The 17,465-nt window shown below is 50.9% G+C and overlaps 1 protein-coding gene across 2 annotated transcripts in view; it reads left to right on the top strand.

Moving 5' to 3' along the window:
- The window catches only part of ITFG2 (integrin alpha FG-GAP repeat containing 2), a 76,469-nt gene that overhangs the window by 3,940 nt on the left and 55,064 nt on the right, over nucleotides 1-17,465 (top strand). For both annotated transcript variants that reach the window (XM_075070880.1, XM_075070882.1), the window contains exons 5-8: nucleotides 289-428; nucleotides 1,061-1,209; nucleotides 2,554-2,648; nucleotides 7,251-7,304. In XM_075070880.1, coding sequence (XP_074926981.1) covers nucleotides 289-428; nucleotides 1,061-1,209; nucleotides 2,554-2,648; nucleotides 7,251-7,304 — 438 coding nt within the window. The remainder of the gene's footprint in view (nucleotides 1-288; nucleotides 429-1,060; nucleotides 1,210-2,553; nucleotides 2,649-7,250; nucleotides 7,305-17,465) is intronic.

Raw genomic sequence — 17,465 nt, 5'->3', positions numbered from 1 at the left:
GCAGTGCATGTACCAGAACATGACGGAAGCAGGAACCCAACCCATCTTAGCCCTAGAAGAGAGGAGAAGACTTTGTGGCTTTTGGGGTGCTGCAGTACATGAGCTGTTGGGGAGCTAGGAGGTCTGAGATTTTTCTAAGGTAACCCGTCACTGTGGTATCTGAGCACTAAGATCTTTGGGATCATGGTACAGCGGACGCTTGTGTGGCTCTGTGCTAGGTGTGCCTGCAGGCAGTGGGACTGTGATGCCTTGATGGAACCCATTGTTGTCTCCCTGTATCCTCTGCAGATGGAGATGGGAAGTTCGAGCTGGTGGTGGGTTACACGGACCGTGTGGTACGAGCCTTCCGCTGGGAGGACCTGTCTGAGAGCTCCGACCACATCTCTGGCCAGCTGGTGCTGCTGAAGAAGTGGCTGCTGGAGGGGCAGGTAGGAAGCAGAGTGCCCTAGATGGAGGTATGTTGAGTATGGACTTAAGGAGCTAGGTTTCCCAAAGTGCAGGGCCCTCCAAAGGAAGAGGAGCCAAGCCCCAGTTTTCTGAACAAAAGATCAGTGATGGCTGCATCAGGAGTGAATTTCCCCCCATGGTTTGTGTGGTGTGTGCAGGGTAGCTGACAGATGCAGGTGATTGGGTGTCCAGCCAGCTGCTTTAACCTTGCTCTGCTCTCTATGAATCTAGGGATGTCAACCCTCCAGGATTGTCCTGGAGTCTTTAATTAAAGATTATGGTGTGATGAAACCTCCAGGAATACAGCCAACCAAAATTGGCAACCCACAATATACTTCCATTCTCTTTTGGGGAAAAAGGATTGTGTCCCTCATCAAAGGAGGTGACACATCCAGCTCCATGTTGAACTCAGTTCAGGTCCTGTTGACTTTCTGGCAGAAACTTGGTTCTCCAGAGAGCCTGCTGCTTTGGGGATGATGGGGGGCATTCGCTGGATGTTGCCAAAGTATTGGCTGGGGCCATGGGCACACACACACTCTCTGTCTCCGTCTCTCTGAGGAAATGTACATTCCTTCCACTCACAATCCTGCTTACTGTTCCTGGGCTGGTGCAGGTGGACAGCCTCTCTGTGAACCCGGGCCCTGATGGTGTCCCCGAGATGATGGTGTCCCAGCCGGGCTGTGGCTATGCTATCCTGCTCTGCACCTGGAAGCCGGACCAGCAGCCCCTAGCAGAGGGAGGGGAGAGCTCTGCAAACAGCAGGTGGGCATTAGGATCCAATTGAACAACACAGAGGTGCAGTTTTACAGACTTGCCATATGGAGGCATGGTTGTACCACATTCTGATTGCTGATTACACTCCAGCTGCCTCCTTGACTTTGCATCCTCCTTCACTGCCTGAGTCCTGCGCCCGCCCCTCCCCCTGTTCTGGGAGCATCCATGTGCTGTAAGCCCACCAATCTTCACCCCCACAACCCTGGTGCTTGAGTGCCCCTTGCTTTGCTCTGCCATGGACTGAACACTCTGGCTCTTCTCCCTGAATTGTGTGTTGGCGTGCAGGGCAAGGAGGTGCCACTGGGATGTGGCTTGCAATATCCAGAAGTAGTTGCAGGAGCTTGGCTAATGAGTTGAGGGAAGTGGATGGAAGCCAAGTGAATGCCAAGATGAGGGGAGGGAGGCTCACTGGGAGCCTGATCAATGGGAGGGGGAGCCAGTAGGAGGCCCACCCAGCCCTCTGAATCTACAGCCCCAAGGTGGGACTTTTCTCTTGTGGTTTTTATTGTTGTAGTCTGTGCTCCCAGAGGTGTCAAAAGGAGGGTTTCTAAATCAAATCCTGGGAGCCAGACAGAAAAACCCCATTTGTTCATCCAGTCTGTCTCCCTTGGACCAGGGCAGGCTTGTTCCCTCCAGAACCTTCTTGTGTCCCACCTAGCCAATTTCCCAAGTGAATAAAAGACAGCCTTATAATATAATCATTTCCCTGCTGTTCCAGGTCTAGGCCCTGCCTGTGGCACACAATGTAATACTTTGGCCTCATTTTGGTTGTTAGTTTTAATGTGCAGGTGCTGGATGGTGTTGGTGGCCAGGGATACACAAGAGGTCAGATGAGATGAACTGGTGGTCTCTTCTGGCCTGAAACTCTCTAACTCTATAGTGGGGGTAACTCTCAGGATCTTTCTTTCCATGCCTGAGAATTGGTATTCCTTTGGCTTTTCTGCTATCTCTCAGCACCTTCTCAGGTGTCTGATTTTTTTACCACCAATATACCTGGGAGTGGTTCAGAAAGGCTCTTAGCTAGTTCCTTTCCTCCCCATGATACATGTATGCACTCGGATTTGCCACATAGACTATTCCCAGGTATTTATCAGCAAATAAATACACTCAGGCAGTTGAAAACCCTGTGCTTTCTTAGTGACTGAAACATCCCCCAAATGGACTGATCTCCCCTGCCTCTCATCCTGTCTGGGATAGCAGCCAGCTCCCAGAAGTCCGTGTGTGTAAAAATCCCTTTCCTGGGATTCAAGGACAGTGACTAGGGAGTCGCTCTGGGATTCTCTCTGGCTGGAATCCCTAACACTTTCCCCTCTGTCTCTCCCTTCTCCCTAGGGAAGCCCCCGTTCGGGACGTTATCCTTCACCAGACATCTGGCAGGATTCATAACAAGAACGTTTCCACTCATCTAATTGGCAGCATTGGCCGAGGTAAGAGGCAGAGGCAGAGCCTGCAGCAATATTCAGGGCCGAGATCATAAACTCCCAGCTATCGATTCTGTCAGATTCTATCAGAGCAGTGGTCTCCAAAGTGGGATGTGCAAGAGGATCCTTCGGGGTGTGCGGCAGGAGGAGCACCGCCAGAGCAGTGCCACTCCCGCCGCCCCCCCTTCGTCAGTTCCTGGGCCAGTTCAGACTCCTGATGTTAGGATAGCTGAACAATTTGCATTAGACCAGAGATGGGCAAACTTATAGCCCATGGGCTGGATCCGGCGCACCAGCCATTTTAATCCGGCCCTTGAGTTCCCTCTGGGAAGCAGGGTCTGGGGCTTGTCCCACTCCAGCTGGGGAGCAGGGTTGGGAGCCGTTCCACCTGGCTCCTGGAAGCAGCAGCGTGGCCCCGCTCTGGCTCCTACATGTAGGGGCAGCCGGGGGGCTCCACTCTGTACGCTGCCCCCACCCCAAGCACCGCCCCTGCAGCTCTTATTGGCCGGGAACCGCAGGCAATGGGAGCTACATCGGTGTTGCCTGAGGATGAGCCAGTGCTCAGAGCCGCCTGGCCATGCCTCCACATAGGAGGCAGAGAAGGGACATGCAGCTGCTTCCAGGAGCCTCTTGAGGTAAGTGTCACCTGGAGCCTGCACCCCCTGAGCCTCTCCCCACATCCCAACCCCTGCCCCAGCACTGATCCCCCTCCCGCTTTCCAAATCCCTCAATCCCAGCCCCACCCCAGAGCCCGCAACCCCAGCCAGAGCCGTCATCCCCCTTTACCCGAACCCCACTTCCTGCGCGCTCTGTAGGTTGGTCCTTTGCTCTCCCTCCTAGACTCCAGCCTAGCAGAGCTGCCCTAGACTCCCTCCTTCACGGGGGCCGTGCTCGAGGAGGCATCAATTGTCAGGGCAAGTCACATTCTCTTTATCTCTACTGCTGAGCTTGCCCTGTGCAGGAGGGAGAGGGTTACCCCCAGCCCTGCTGTCTGTAGAAGGCGTGGGGTTCTTTGTGGAGCGGTGAGGGGTGCCTGGATCCTCAGCACCAGGACCTCCCTGATCTCCGTATGCAGGGCTCCCATTTGGTTTGTCACGTTCTCAGCATCCCAAATGCTGCTCCAAGCACTGGGAGCACCAGGCCATGAAATCAGTTATTTCATTTTATACAAAGCCCCAGACCTCGTACTGATTGGTGGAGCCTGCTGGCAAAGGGAGACGTGCAGAACAAAGGGAGACAAGAATCCCTGCTGTCAGAGCAGTGCCAACTGCTGAGGGCTAAGGACCTAACGTTTTGTAAAGGGAGCTCAGGAAGTGGTTTCTGTCAGTACATGTCTCGGGCCTGGTCTACACTACGCTGTTAAACCGATTTTAACAGTGTTAAATCGATTTAACGCTGCACCCGTCCACACTACAATGCACTTTATATCGATTTAAAGGACTCTTTAAATCGATTTCTGTACTCCTACAAAACGAGAGGAGTAACGCTAAAATCAATATTACTATATCGGATTAGGGTTAGTGTGGACGCAAATCGACGTTATTGGCCTCATTATTTTACAGTAGCTACCCACAGTGCACCGCTCCAGAAATCGACGCTAGCCTCGGACCATGGACGCACACCACCGAATTAATGTGCCTAGTGTGGACGTGCACAATCGACTTTATAATATCTGTTTTATAAAATCGGTTTAAGCTAATTCAAATTTATCCTGTAGTGTAGACGTAGCCTCAGCGTCCATCCCTAGCTGGCTTACAGTGTCACTTTACAATCCCTGATGTGACTGTACATGAGAATGTTGCTTCCTCACACAAGCTGGTACCCAAAAGAGAGTCCTGCCTCCCTGCTGGGGGTGTGTGCGTTGGGGAGGAGGGGGCAGTTAGCTAACACCCACCTCCCTGCCCCCCCAAGGCTGGCCAGCAAAGGTGCTGCAGTTCACTGTCCTGATCTCCCACAGTGAAGCTGTTTCCTGCATAGGGCGAAGGGACAGGGCTGCTGAGGAAGCTACGTATCAGCACGTAATCTGGGCAGCTCACTAGCCAGTCCCCCAGTCGGCTGGACCTGGCTTATAAGAAGGTTGCCTGTGTCCCCCAGGTCCTCTGGGTCCTTGGGTTTCTTCCGTCACTCTCTTTTCAGTGACAGCTTGGTTTTTGGATGCAAGCATCCTCCTACTCACTAAACACCCAGACAAACCAGCATTGTGCCAGGCTGGGAGAACCAGAAAGCAACGCTGTCTAGAAGGTGAGGGCTGGGTGCTCCACAGTTGCTTCTTGCATAGGCAGCTGCTCCTCTGCAAAGTGGGCATTAAATCTCAATCACTAGGCAACTGCACACCCTTCCAGGGTGATTCTCCCCATGAGCACAGTAAGTGGCTTTGGAGTTACACCAGTTGGATCCAGGAGACAAGATGTGAGCTGCAGAAGGGAGGTGGCTGAATCAAAATGGGCATCATTAGCAAACTGCCCTGCACTTCATCTCCAGCTGAGTGGCTGGGTAAAGATAGTGTAAGTGGCTGGCGTAATCCCAACAGCAGAGCTGGACTCCAAGGGTACATCTAGACAGCAAAAAAAACCCACGGCTGCATGTCTTAGACCCCAAGTCAGCTGACTCAGGCTCATGCTATGGGGCTAAAAATAGATATGTAGACATCCGGGCTCAGGCAGGAGCCCAAACTCTGAGACCTTCTCCCTCACTGGGTTTCAGAGCCCAAACATCTACACATCTATTTTTAGCCCCGTAGTGCAAACCCTGCAAGCCCGAGTCTGTTGATCCAGGCTTTGAAACTTGCTCCTGCGGATATTTTTTCACTGTGTAGATGTATCCCAAGGGACCCCAGTCAGTTACAGTATTTAACAGTGCCAGTCTCCGTGGCTGCCCCTCTGCTATGGCCCCTGGAGAGACATATGCCCCTTTTCATGCTGTCCTCCTGGCATTGCCTTTTAAAAATAAAAGTATTGCCTGGCCTACAGATGATGAGAGTAGTGCTGTGTTTGCCTTTGTGTATCATGGCACTCAGTTACATGGGCACAGTATGTGAAAGCCACTGAGCATCTGTGTCCAAACAACTGATCAGCTTGTAAAATGGGGCTCCCAAGCAGCCAGCCAGTGCTTGTCAGGAGGGGACAAGGTTGCTTTGCAGAGTGTTGCACTAGTGCAGACTTGGGGAGAACGTGGCAGTGGCATGGGACTGAGAGCTTTTCCGGAGGGACAGCTTTCCTCTGCAGATTTGCTCAACGTTTGCATTCGGGAGTGCTTTGTGCTCACTTTCCCATAATTCCAGCTGATCCTGTTCCATCTTGTGGCACTTCCCATGTGCCCCAGCAGCAGCACCAGGCTGAGTTCAAGGGCAAGGACGGAGGGGAGGGGAGGTCTAGTTGCAAGGCCTCTCCTTCTTCCCAGCGGAGCTACTACATGCACTTGTGCATCTCTGGAGAATCAAGGGGGTGTAAAAAAGGCAATTAAACCACAGGCACCCATGGGCCTGCAGCTGCAGCTCGCATTACATAGGGAATCCTAGGATCAGTGAGCGAAACCAGCCAGTCCCACTTACACCTAAACTAGCTGTTTAAAATTCATTGCTTGGTAATAACCAGGGATGCCCTACAGGGAAAGGAAACTGATGCAGAAATTAAGATAGTAATAAGATGGTGAAAGTGGTAAATACCCATTAAGCAAAGTTTCAAGGCTAGGCAAAAATTTCTCCTAACATCTTAGTCCCTCTTGGAATACCAGTGCTATTCCACCTCCCACTTTCTGTCCAAAGACTGCCACATGTGTGGGTTGGTGATGGTATCATAGAGCAACGTTCAATAGTCCTGATTTACTCAGTGTCTGTGAGAGCAGAGTCAGACTCAGTGTTGTTACCTTGATGCTGGCCCTTTAACTCAGGGGCAATCTCCAGCTCAAGTTATGTCACAATTCTGGGGGAATGTCAAGGGAGAGAGTCAAGGTGGGCTCTTTGGGCCCTGACCACCCTCAGCCTCCCCATCTGTGGGTTTTGGGTAGCAACTCTAGCTGAAGGGGTTGGAGCAAGTTAAAAGGTTCCTCCTGAAACTTGTGCTGTCACAGAACCCTTCAGTGGGAGACAGGCCAGGAGGGAAGCTCTCCCTCATTGGGGGGTGGGGAGGAGAAGAGATGCCAATCCAGGCTTCTTCTCTGGGCCTAGTGACCAGTGGCTAGGAGCGAGCAGGACTGTGTCTAATAGCAGATCAAAATACTGGCCAAGCACAGGGAGAGGAAGCAGAAAGGAGGCGTGCAGAAGGCCAGAAACAGCAACAAGGACCCCCAGCTTGGGAGGGTAGATTCATTGAACCCCTTCCTTTCCCCTTCCCCCTCGGTGTTGTTTTCAGTTGGTCCTCTCCCTCCAAAAGTTCAGAGGAGATTGTACCACAGTGACCCACCCCTCCAGGAGAGCAGGGGAAGCAGACTCCTCTAGCTTGTCATATACTGCCTGACCAGAGCCCGAGTGCTCCACTGAGAGGAGGAGAGAGGGAGATGGGGATGATGAATGGACAGTGAGAGATTAGGGAGGCTATAGCCAAATCTCACTGCTGAGATCTGGGCTAGACAGCAGCATGAATGACATATGCTTCTGTTCCGTGTCTGCAGGCTGCACTAAAGTGGATGGTGGCTCGGGCCTCTTTGCCCTCTGCACTCTGGATGGTAAGTCCCACTGCTGCCCTTGGATCAAGGGAAGAAGAAGGAAGGGATTGCCAGGGTGTAGCTGAGGCCTGTTACCGCTCCAGAACAGAAGCATGGGGGTAGTTCTAAGGGCACACTGGAGGCTCAGTGCTACTGGATTTGGGATGGGGTGGAATCAGGCCTCTGAAGTACTCTTAGAGCAGTGATACACAGACTGAGTCTCAAGAGCCGCAAGTGGCTCATGTGTCTCCTGTATGATTTAATTATTAACCAATCAGGATGGTTTTATGATGTTATTAACCAATTAAGTTATCGACTTGCACTAAGTTATTAACTTATTTGCTGTGAGATTAATATAAACTAAATATTTCCCCGTCATACTGTTTAATATGGTAAATCCTATAGTAAGTGATACAATGAATTCACACTACTGCGGCTGGTTTGGGTAATGTTGCTCACTAATTTGGCTCCAGAACCACTGAGGTCTGAGTAGCACTGCCTTCAAAACATGCAGGAGGATTTGGCAGTCGAGGTTGTTGCACTGACATTGTTCCTTGTCCTCATCTCAAATACATGCTTCCATGTTAGTGGGAGAAGGCAAGAGGTCCCCTATCCCTCCCTGCACAGGCCTTTGCTCTTGTGCCTGCAGGAGCCAAGAGAAGAGACCTCACCAGAGAGCCAAGCCCTGATTCACCCAGGTGTGTGAGCACAAGGCTGACTCTAAGCACGTGAGCTGTCCCATTGAAGCTAGACATGTGCTCCAGTTCCTTGCTGAATCAAGGCCTTGCTCCAGGGGTTGTTCTCGACAGGGAAACAGAAATGTATTTTCTCAGTGAATTACTCCTAGCAGTCATCTGCACTTTGCTAGTGGGCACCTTGCATCCATGGGTTTCAAAGCACTTTATAACGAGTAATTGCTGAAGCCACCCAAAGCTGCTGAGGGAGGGAAGTATTAAATTCACAGATAGGCAAACTGAGGTCTGGAGAGGGTAGGTGACTTGCCTAAAATCAAACAGCAGGTTCTTAGGAGAGGTGGGACTAAGAACTCAGCTATCCCCTGACTCCCAATCCACTGCTCTAACACTCCCAGTGTGAGACTCCAATCATTAACAGAATTTAATGGTCAGGATCACCAGTGTTGTTAGATGTTCGGCTGCATGTGTGTGTTTTCCCTGTGTGCTGTCCCAGCCCTGCCTAGACAGCTGCCACGGCAGACCTTGAGCGAACTACCCAATGGCCATAAGATCCATTAAGGTACAAAGGCGCCCAGCCAGGTTTATTGTCAACAGTGCAGAGTAATAGCACCTGGCAGACTATGAGGATACTAAGACATGTATGCCCGTGACAATGGATGCAGCTCAGTCAGTGGTGGGACTTTCCACTGCCCTTTGGGCTGGCCAAAGACACTCCCTCTGAGACACCATTTATATATCAGTATAAACAAGTTACATATTGCCCCTTTAACTTGGTTAGTTGATACCCTCTGACATAGCTGGTTCTTCTTCGAGTGCTTGCTCATATCCATTCCAGTTAGGTGTGCGTGCGCCGCGTGCACGTTCATCGGAGAAACTTTTACCCTAGCAACACTCGCTGGGCCGGCAGGTCGCCCCCTAGACTGGCGCCACTATGGCGCCTGATATATACCCCTGCCGGCCCATCCGCTCCTCAGTTCCTTCTTACCGCCCGTGTCGGTCGTTGGAACAGTGGAGCGCAGCTTAGCTGATCTCCACCTCCCTAGCGATTCGCTCGTTGTATAGTTTTTTCGTGTACGTAGTTTTTTCTCTAGCTTTATTACCATTTGATGTAGTTATAGTTTGTGTATATAGTTAAAGAGGATCGGGGGTTCGCCCCTTCTCCTCCCCTGGCACCGGGGCCCATACCCGGTTCACCGGGCTTCAAACCCTGCGCGGCCTGTCGTCGGCCGATGCCCACAGGAGATCTACACGACTCCTCTTTAAAGTGCCTCGGCAAGGCCCATCTTTCGGACAAGTGCCGTATCTGTAAGGTGTTCAAGCCCCGGACTAAAAAAGAGCGGGACATTCGCCTGAAGCAACTTTTGATGGAGGCAGCTCTAACTCCTCCATCCTCGGCACCGACTCCGGCACCGGGAACAAGTGCATCTTCTGCTCCAGGACCAGTGAAGACTCCTCGGCACCACCCGTCACCGGCCCAATCCTCCGGCCGGTGCCGCTCGCTCTCCCCGAGGAGCAAGAAGCACAAGGTTCCTGCGGTACCTTCAGCTACACTGCAGTCAGAGCGCAGCTCCAAGTCGGACCGCCTGGCACCGCCAGCTGCTGCGGCACCGCTTGTCTCTGCACTGTCGATTCCGGTCTCTCAAGAGCCGTTGAGTCTGGTGCCTACCAGCTCCCCAGCCCGTGCTGCGGTAGAGCTTGTCATACCGTCCACGCCGGAGACCTTCTCCGCGGCACGGGACCTCATTGCTCTCACGGAGCCTGAGCTGCCCCAACCCCTGGCACCGCCGGTGCGGGTCATCCAGTTGCTGGGCAAACCTGCCATTGTGCGACCATCTTCCCTGGGCACCACTGAGCACCGTCGGTCTCGATCGGGATCCCGTGATCGCTCTCGGCCCTGGCACCGCTTCCGATCCCGGTGCCGGTCGCAGTCCCGGTACCGTTCTCCATCCCGGTACCGGTCGCACTCGCGGCACCGCTTGAGATCCCGCTCTCCATCGTACCGTCGGCACCATTCCAGATCCCGGCACCACTGCACCTCTCGTAGCCGATCCAAGCATGACGATGTTCGGCACCGGTTGACCTCCCGGCACCGCACTGGTCGTAGGTCCCGGTCCCTCTCTCAACACCGCCACGGTTCCCGGTACCGTTCGCCGGTACCGCGCAAGGAGGAATACTACGGACGCAGAGACCTGGTCCAGTCTACTTCAGCTCCCCCGTGGCCATCCCGTCATCCGTCCACCTCTTCATACATGGACAGTGCCTCCTATGGGGGTTCAGACACTCAAGCCCATCAGGACCACGGACCACCCCGGTGGTCTTTTTGGACACCCAGGGCCTACCACCAAGCCCAAGGCGAACCAACGGGCCCATCACACTCTGGCCATTCGGAGCACCGGGTACCTGAGGCCACTGTCAGCAGACCTCCCCCCGCTGATACGAAGGCAAGCGCTGCACAGGCTCCAGAACAACATGATGTTCCGGAGACGGAGATCCACCAGGATGAGGCATCAGTCCAGGACCCACTCATCCCAGGGTTGTCGTCATCATTTTCCCTGGATGAGGCGGTAGCGGGCACATCATCATCGGGGCCTCCCCCGATTGATCTGCGAGCACACCAAGATCTTCTGCGGCGCTATCATAAGTCTAACTCCCAAATCTGGACCTTAGCGTCCAGAAATCTGGGTGCCTAGCATGAACCCCTCTAAGCTTAATTACCAGCTTAGCTTTGATCTCGCTGCCACCATCCAAAAATTCCAGGGTTTTGGCCACTGGTCCACGCCGGAAGGACGAGGAAAGGCTGGTTTGGAAAACTGGGAACGGATCGAAGAGGGACATTGGTATGCTGCTCTCGGCACCCTTCAAAAATTTGTTTCTTTTAGTCCCCTTATGATGGTTTTCGGCAGGACCGGAATCACTGTGCCGCGCTGGAGGTCCCGTACTTTCTGGCTGCGGGTGGCTGACTCTCCTACGGGCAAAATCTGTCTTGGCCAAGTGGAGGGTTAAGTCGCTGAGCGTTCGGGAACGGAATGACCCGTCTCTTGAGTCTTGAGGGGAATGCCATTCCGAGTGTTGAACGCATGATAACTCGGTTGTCTTTTAGACTCTGCATCTGGGACTCCACCTTTTGCGAAAAAAATGACCTTGTTCCATGCTGCAAGTCCTGTATTGCTTATATTGCATGTTCTTGGCGGCTACCTAGTGTCCGGTGACCACCGTGTAACCAGGATATCCACCGCATGGCTATGCCAGAGTGTGACCGCTTCTAGACACCAATCTGCGGAATCTAGTTGAAGCTTGCAATGATGCTGTTCTTCGCAACCTTTTCCCTCCTCTAGGAGTGCTTTGTGAACTCCTGGACGGGAGAGCCTAGTGGGACCAACTCACTAAATTTGTCCGACGCCCCGCCCTCCTCCAGGTGTTACAGGAGTTATCGGCTTAAGAGGGCTTGCTGCGTTCACCACGTGTGTAGCAGAGTAGATTTTTTCGGCCCCATCCAAGTCCATGCGCTTGGCCTCCTCTAGATTTCACACGGGGGTCTCATGCTGCCGTTGGCGCTCCCTTCCATTTTGACCGATCTGTACCACCAACGAGCAAGGGGCGGGGTCACGGTTTAAAGGTATTTCGTACCCTTTAGAAGGGCACCATGTATTTTCTTTCTACACCCTTGGCTTCGGTGGAATGGAAGCCGGGTACTGCCCAGATGTCTTGTCTGCTCTGGCTTGACATCGATCCTGATAAAGGGGAGGTCTAGTTCTGGTAGGCGTTTCTGCTGATAGGATGCTAACCACTCGAAGTTTCCCCTTCCCACCGTCCCCCATGGTGGGGACTTTTTTCTTTTTTTCCTCTTACGGGGAAGGCGATATTTTGGGCAACTGGTCTGTCATAAATAGTTAGCCTAAGGGTTAACTGTGTTCTTTTACCTGATAAGGTGTTAAACCATAAGGGAACCTAAACATCCTGACCAGTAGGACCCAATTCAGGAAACTGGAATTTTTTAAATCAGGGATCGGAATTTTGGAGGTCTGAGTCTTTTGTCTGTCTCTCAGCTATGAGAGGTTCATTTTCTATCTTCTAATCTGCTGTTCCCAAATTGTAAGTACAGCGCTATAAAAACATATAGGTTTTATGTTGCTTTTGGTTGTATTTACATGTGTTCTGTAGCTTGCTGGAAGTTTAACTTGTATTTCTTTTTGATAGGTTGTTTATTCATACTCTTCTTCTTATAAGCAATAGCCGTATGCCATTGATTACAGAGGAATATTTTGATTGTCTTTTTTCCTTCTTTTTATTTACAAATTCTCTTTTTAAGACTTTGCGTTTTTTCTTCTCTGGTTAGGTTAAGGATCCGAACGGAGGGGAATTCTCTCTTGTGTTGATTCTACGGGGTGGGTAAGCTCTTGCAGCAGCCATGGGAATTGGTGGAGGTGGGAAGAGATAGAATCCATTTCTGTTCCTTGTATTTAGGGGTTTTGTCTCTTTGTGGAATAGAGCGAGACATGCTTCTTGGTATTGTGAGTAAAGAGATCTGCATCAGTACTCTCAGGTATAAGCCCAAGGGTATGAAAGTCTGGGTCGGGAGAGAGAGGGGGAAGGGGAAGTGGCGTTATTTCCTTTTGGTTGTGCAGGACTCAGAGTCTCTGAGTCTTTGGTGGTTCTCTCCAGGGAAGGTTCTGGCGGAGACCAGAGGGAGCCAAAACCCTGGAATTTTTGGATAGTGGCAGCGAGAATCAAAGCTAAGCTGGGTAAATTAAAGCTTAGAGGGGTTCATGCTAGCACCAATTTCTGACGCTAAGGTCCAGATTTGGGAGTGTTAGACTTATGATAGCGCCGCAAAGATCTGGGTGTGCTCGCAGATTCAATCGCGGGGATGGCCCCGATGATGATGTGCCGTTACCGCCTCATCCATGGGAAACATGAGTTGTACACCAACCCTGGGATGAGTGGGTCCTGGGATGATGCCTCATCCTGGTGGATCTCGTCTCCGAACATCATGTTGTTCTGGAGCCTTGCAGCGCTTTGCTTCGTATTCAGACGGGAGGGGAGGTCTGCTGGACAGTGGCCTCAGGTACCCGGTGCTCCGATATGGCCAGAGTGTGATGGGCCGTTTGGTTTCGCCCTTGGGGCTTGGTGTAGCCCTGGGTGTCCAAAAGACCACCGGGGTGGTCCGTGGTCCTGATGGGCTTGGTGTTCTGAACCCCCATAGGGAGGCACTTGTCCATGTTATGAAGAGGTGGACGGATGGGACGGATTGCCACGTGGGGGAGCTGGAATTTAGACTGGACCAGGTCCTGCGTCCGTAGTATTCTCCTGCGCCTTCCTGCGAGCCCGGCCCCCCCATTAGCCACACTTCTTCCAACAAGTCTACATACTATTAGTAATCTATTGATGGTTCAGGGTTAAAAACTTAATTTAGACCTTTAGTGCTATTCTGACTGTGAGCTTTTTCTCCAAACACATGTTCCATGTATATTTTCCTTAAGTACTTGTTTGATATGTAATGTTACAACATTAACTGTAGCTTAAAGCGTACAGTTCAATTTTGTCCCTTTTCAGCATGAGGAGATTTGTGCTTAGTTTCTTTAAAACAACTTTATTGCTCAGTGATGGGAATTCCTTATGGTAGCTTGGTGTGTCCAAGTTAAACTGTTTGGAGATTAATTTAAGGATTACCAGAAAGTTTTTAGGAAAAGTCTATCAAATGGGAGCTCACAGTAACGTCAATTTGAAACGTCCATTATATGTTAAGTGTCCTGTGTGATTTACCTGTGGAAACCCGCATCAAAAAATGTGTGACCGGCGAACGTTACCGGGAACCGTTGGCGGTTGTTTGAGAGAGGACCGCGGAACCTACGCCAGTGCTTATAATTATATGCAACATGGTTTTGGGTGCAAAACTGTTAAGAGGGTCAACCTAGTGGGGTGATAGAGTTAGAAAGCAAACTTATATCTGTTTGATAACCGCATACATTTCGTCATGCGTTGTGGAGTTGTGACTTACAGCAAGGTTGCTCATGAACAGAGTCTTTTGTGTGATTGCTCTCTGGGCGTTTGATTCTTGGGTAATTACAAGGTGCCGACACTACAGACAGACTAACGGAATTAAGGATCTGATGCGAGAGACTAGGGTAATTCCTTCAATGCTCCATTTGGAAACTGTTACCTGTTTCTGAAGAACTAACGCAATATGTAAATAAGGTGAGCTACTAGTTTTACAACTTTCCTCTGAGATTTTCATCTGGTTGCCGCTTAGTAGGCATTACTGAATTCCTCTTGCTCGCAATAGTTTTTTTCCTTGTGGGAAAGGGATACCAGGGATCGTGGTCCCATTTTGAGATACTTAAAACAACATTGGGAATTCTGAGATAGGCGTGCTTCAGATACCATGGGTTACGGTAATAGGCGGGACGTCAGATCCTCTCAAAAGAGCACTGTGTACGCACTCGTAGATGCTCTCTCTATCCGTTTGACCCATGACGAGGGCTAAACTGCTAACTACTCACACATGTTTTTCTGATCGATGGTGCCAGGGGCCCTTATGTCAAGCTCAAGTCACGTGGAGATCCTTGTCCAGTTTACTGAAAACATTTGTTAAAACAAACTTCTACCCTAACTTCTCTATGTCATTGATCAATTTACGCTCGAGTAGAAACCTATCAGGTGTCTCCTTAATATTACGCAGGTGGTCCCTGGTGTGGAGGTGGTTTCGTCTCATGCACACTGCTAGGTGTGTGATTAGTGGTCGCGCACAACTGTATACTAACTTTATTGAACACCTCTCTTGCATACCGAGGCTCTCTCGGTTAAGATTTCGTGTGAATGTCTGTTGGTTGTTTTGTGTGGGCTAGTTGCTCGCTTAGACAATGGCTGTTATTGATTTCCTGAGGTGAGACAATTGAGGTCCCTGTTGTGTCCCGCGGAGAAGAGAGTCCCATCGGTCTTCTTGCAGGAGGCACTCGTGGGCATCTGGCATTTGTGATTTGGTCCCTTGATTCCATTTTGGTAGCCATTATCCAAATATTCACTTTATACAGTGAGGGACCTATGGTATCTTAATTAATTTAAATAGACAAGGCCTTTCCGCAGCATCGGCGCTGAGCCCAGATGAATCGGTATGGGTAGTGCCACAGATTCTCAACTTCCTTGCTTGAAACCAGGCCAAAGAGAGCTGTCCGCTCTATTGTGGAGACAAGTTGCAGAGACAAGCAGATGAAATTCTTGCCGCAAGATTGTTGGTTGAGAGGTGGGAGCGCTTGGCGGGGTTTTGCCATATGCATGTCTGAGGGACGATTCCCACTGGAGCTGCTCCTATCTGACGTTGCGCGCCTCATAGTCTGAATGGGCAGTGGTTTACGCGTAGGAACCTTGTGCTTTCTTGCTTCGTCTAGTGTGCTGTGAGAATGCGCCGCTTCAAGGCCATGTGGAGCACAGGATGTAGGGGCAACCGGACCGGGCGATTTGTGCGGGGCTGGTGACGGGTTGGGAAGTCGTATCTCTTTTGTCTTGAGCGTTAAGTCTAATCTACTTGCGTCCTGAGAGCAGAGGATAGCACTTGTTCCTGTGGTCCCTCTCTAGTGATCGCTCGCATCCCTCTCTTATAGATCTCTTAGGGTACGTCCACACTACCTGCTGGCTCAGCGCGTGCCGAGGACTGGAGGAGTTTAGAGCGTGCCTCCATTCAAAAGTTTGCTTCAGGGCGGATATAGCTGGTCTCCTACCTCTCTTTTTATTCCGGGCTTAGAATATAGCCTTACGAGATACTTATCAGGGCTCACTGTGTCCACGTAACAAGTAGTGGGCCTTGCAGATAATCAAGGTGCCCACTTTAAAAGGAGTCGTGTAGATCTCCCTGTGTGAATGCTCGCGTGCCCTGTCGACTCTCTCGCGCGCGGGAACAAGGTGCCCCCGCGCAGGGTTCTGAAGCCCGGTGAAGGCCGGCGTGTATGAGGCGCCGGGCTCGCCAGGGAGAAAGGGAGCGCAGAGAGACTCCCCCGATTCCTCTTTAACTGGTATACACAAACTGTAAGGTAAGCCTCAAATGGGTTATAAAGCTAGAAGTGATAATAGAAACATACTTAAGGTAACAACCAGATACGAACTTCAAGCTCGCTTTTATTCTCGTAATAGAGACTGCCGAAGTGTCGTGCATGTCGCTGGGGATGGTAGGTCGGTATCAGCTAGCTTGCGCTCCTAGATCTTCGTGTTTCCTCTACACCGCACCTCCCACCCTCCCACGTACAGGCCCAGTATAGACGGTCAAGAAGAAGCGTGGAGGACTTTAAGACGGATCTAGCCGCAGAGGGGCTCTCTTTTTGCAGGTTGAAGTATTATCCTGCGCCATAGGTAATTCAGGAGTTTGTTAGGGAGAATCATGGGGGCTTGGATTGTGTGACATTTCTCCCTTGTGTGTTTATCGGGAGTTAGGCCTGCCAGGTGCGTCTAATTTGCTAGGTGCGACGGTGTAATCCCTTTGCCCGCTTGACTCTGAGAGCCAACCTTACCTGCTCTGCCAGTGAATGTGTAATGCTACGCGGCTAAAGCTCTTTCTGCTCGCTGATGAGACGTGTCACGTTCTGCGTGCGCTCGGGCATCTGCCTACATCTCTAAACATGTGCGACATGGATATGAGCGAAGACACTCGCAGATTTATCCAGCAGGTCATGAGCATAACTATATACATTGAAGGTATCTAAACTAACCAAGTTATACAGGCGGTATAAGGCAACTATGTATCTACTATAACAACAATGCTGGCTATGTTATAACATTTCGATATATAAATTGGTGTCTCAGAGGAGTATGAACGTTTTCTATTAGGACCAGCACCACAACGGACGGGCAGATAGGGACAAAGTTTTTGCCCCACACTGACTGAAGTGCTGCATCTAGATACATCTGTCACGCGGCATACATGTCTTAGATATCCTCATAGTTTCTGACAGCAGGGGTGCTATTACTTCTATGGCAACTGACTTGATGCAAGTAAAGCCGGGTGTTGTGTGTCTCTCGTCCAACGCCTTGTTACACTCTAATAGGATCGTTCATCATTTAAGGCGCGATGTTTTGTCCTATGTTCGCCTTACCACAAGCTTACTGCCCTCACCTTGTGGCATGCTGTTCTCAAGCGCCATGGCGCGTGCTCGCTCTGCTCACGTCCACCAGGGAAAACACCACACCCCTTGCTCCGGCTGCAAAATTCTCTCAAAGCTTAGTCATCTGGAGCTAAATTGATCCATCATCTGGCAGTCCTAAATAGAATATGCCCATCTCAGTTTTGGCCGAACATCTAACAACACTGGTTGATCAGCTGGACTCGCCATTAAATTTCTGTTTTAATGATTTGGTGTCAGCCCTCTTCAGATCATCACACTTGTGAGTGTAGCTAGGCGCCAGTGGGCTTGGGAGTTAGGGATAGCTGAGTCAGTCCACCTCTCTAGTAAACCTGCTGGGTGGAGAATTTATGGTCTCAAGTCACATCCTCTCTCTCTTG

The sequence above is a fragment of the Chelonoidis abingdonii genome, chromosome 1 (genome assembly GCF_003597395.2).
Source record: "Chelonoidis abingdonii isolate Lonesome George chromosome 1, CheloAbing_2.0, whole genome shotgun sequence".
Taxonomy (NCBI): domain Eukaryota; kingdom Metazoa; phylum Chordata; order Testudines; family Testudinidae; genus Chelonoidis; species Chelonoidis abingdonii.
Note: the sequence above shows the minus strand (reverse complement) of the source record. Positions and strands in the feature narration are given on the sequence as shown.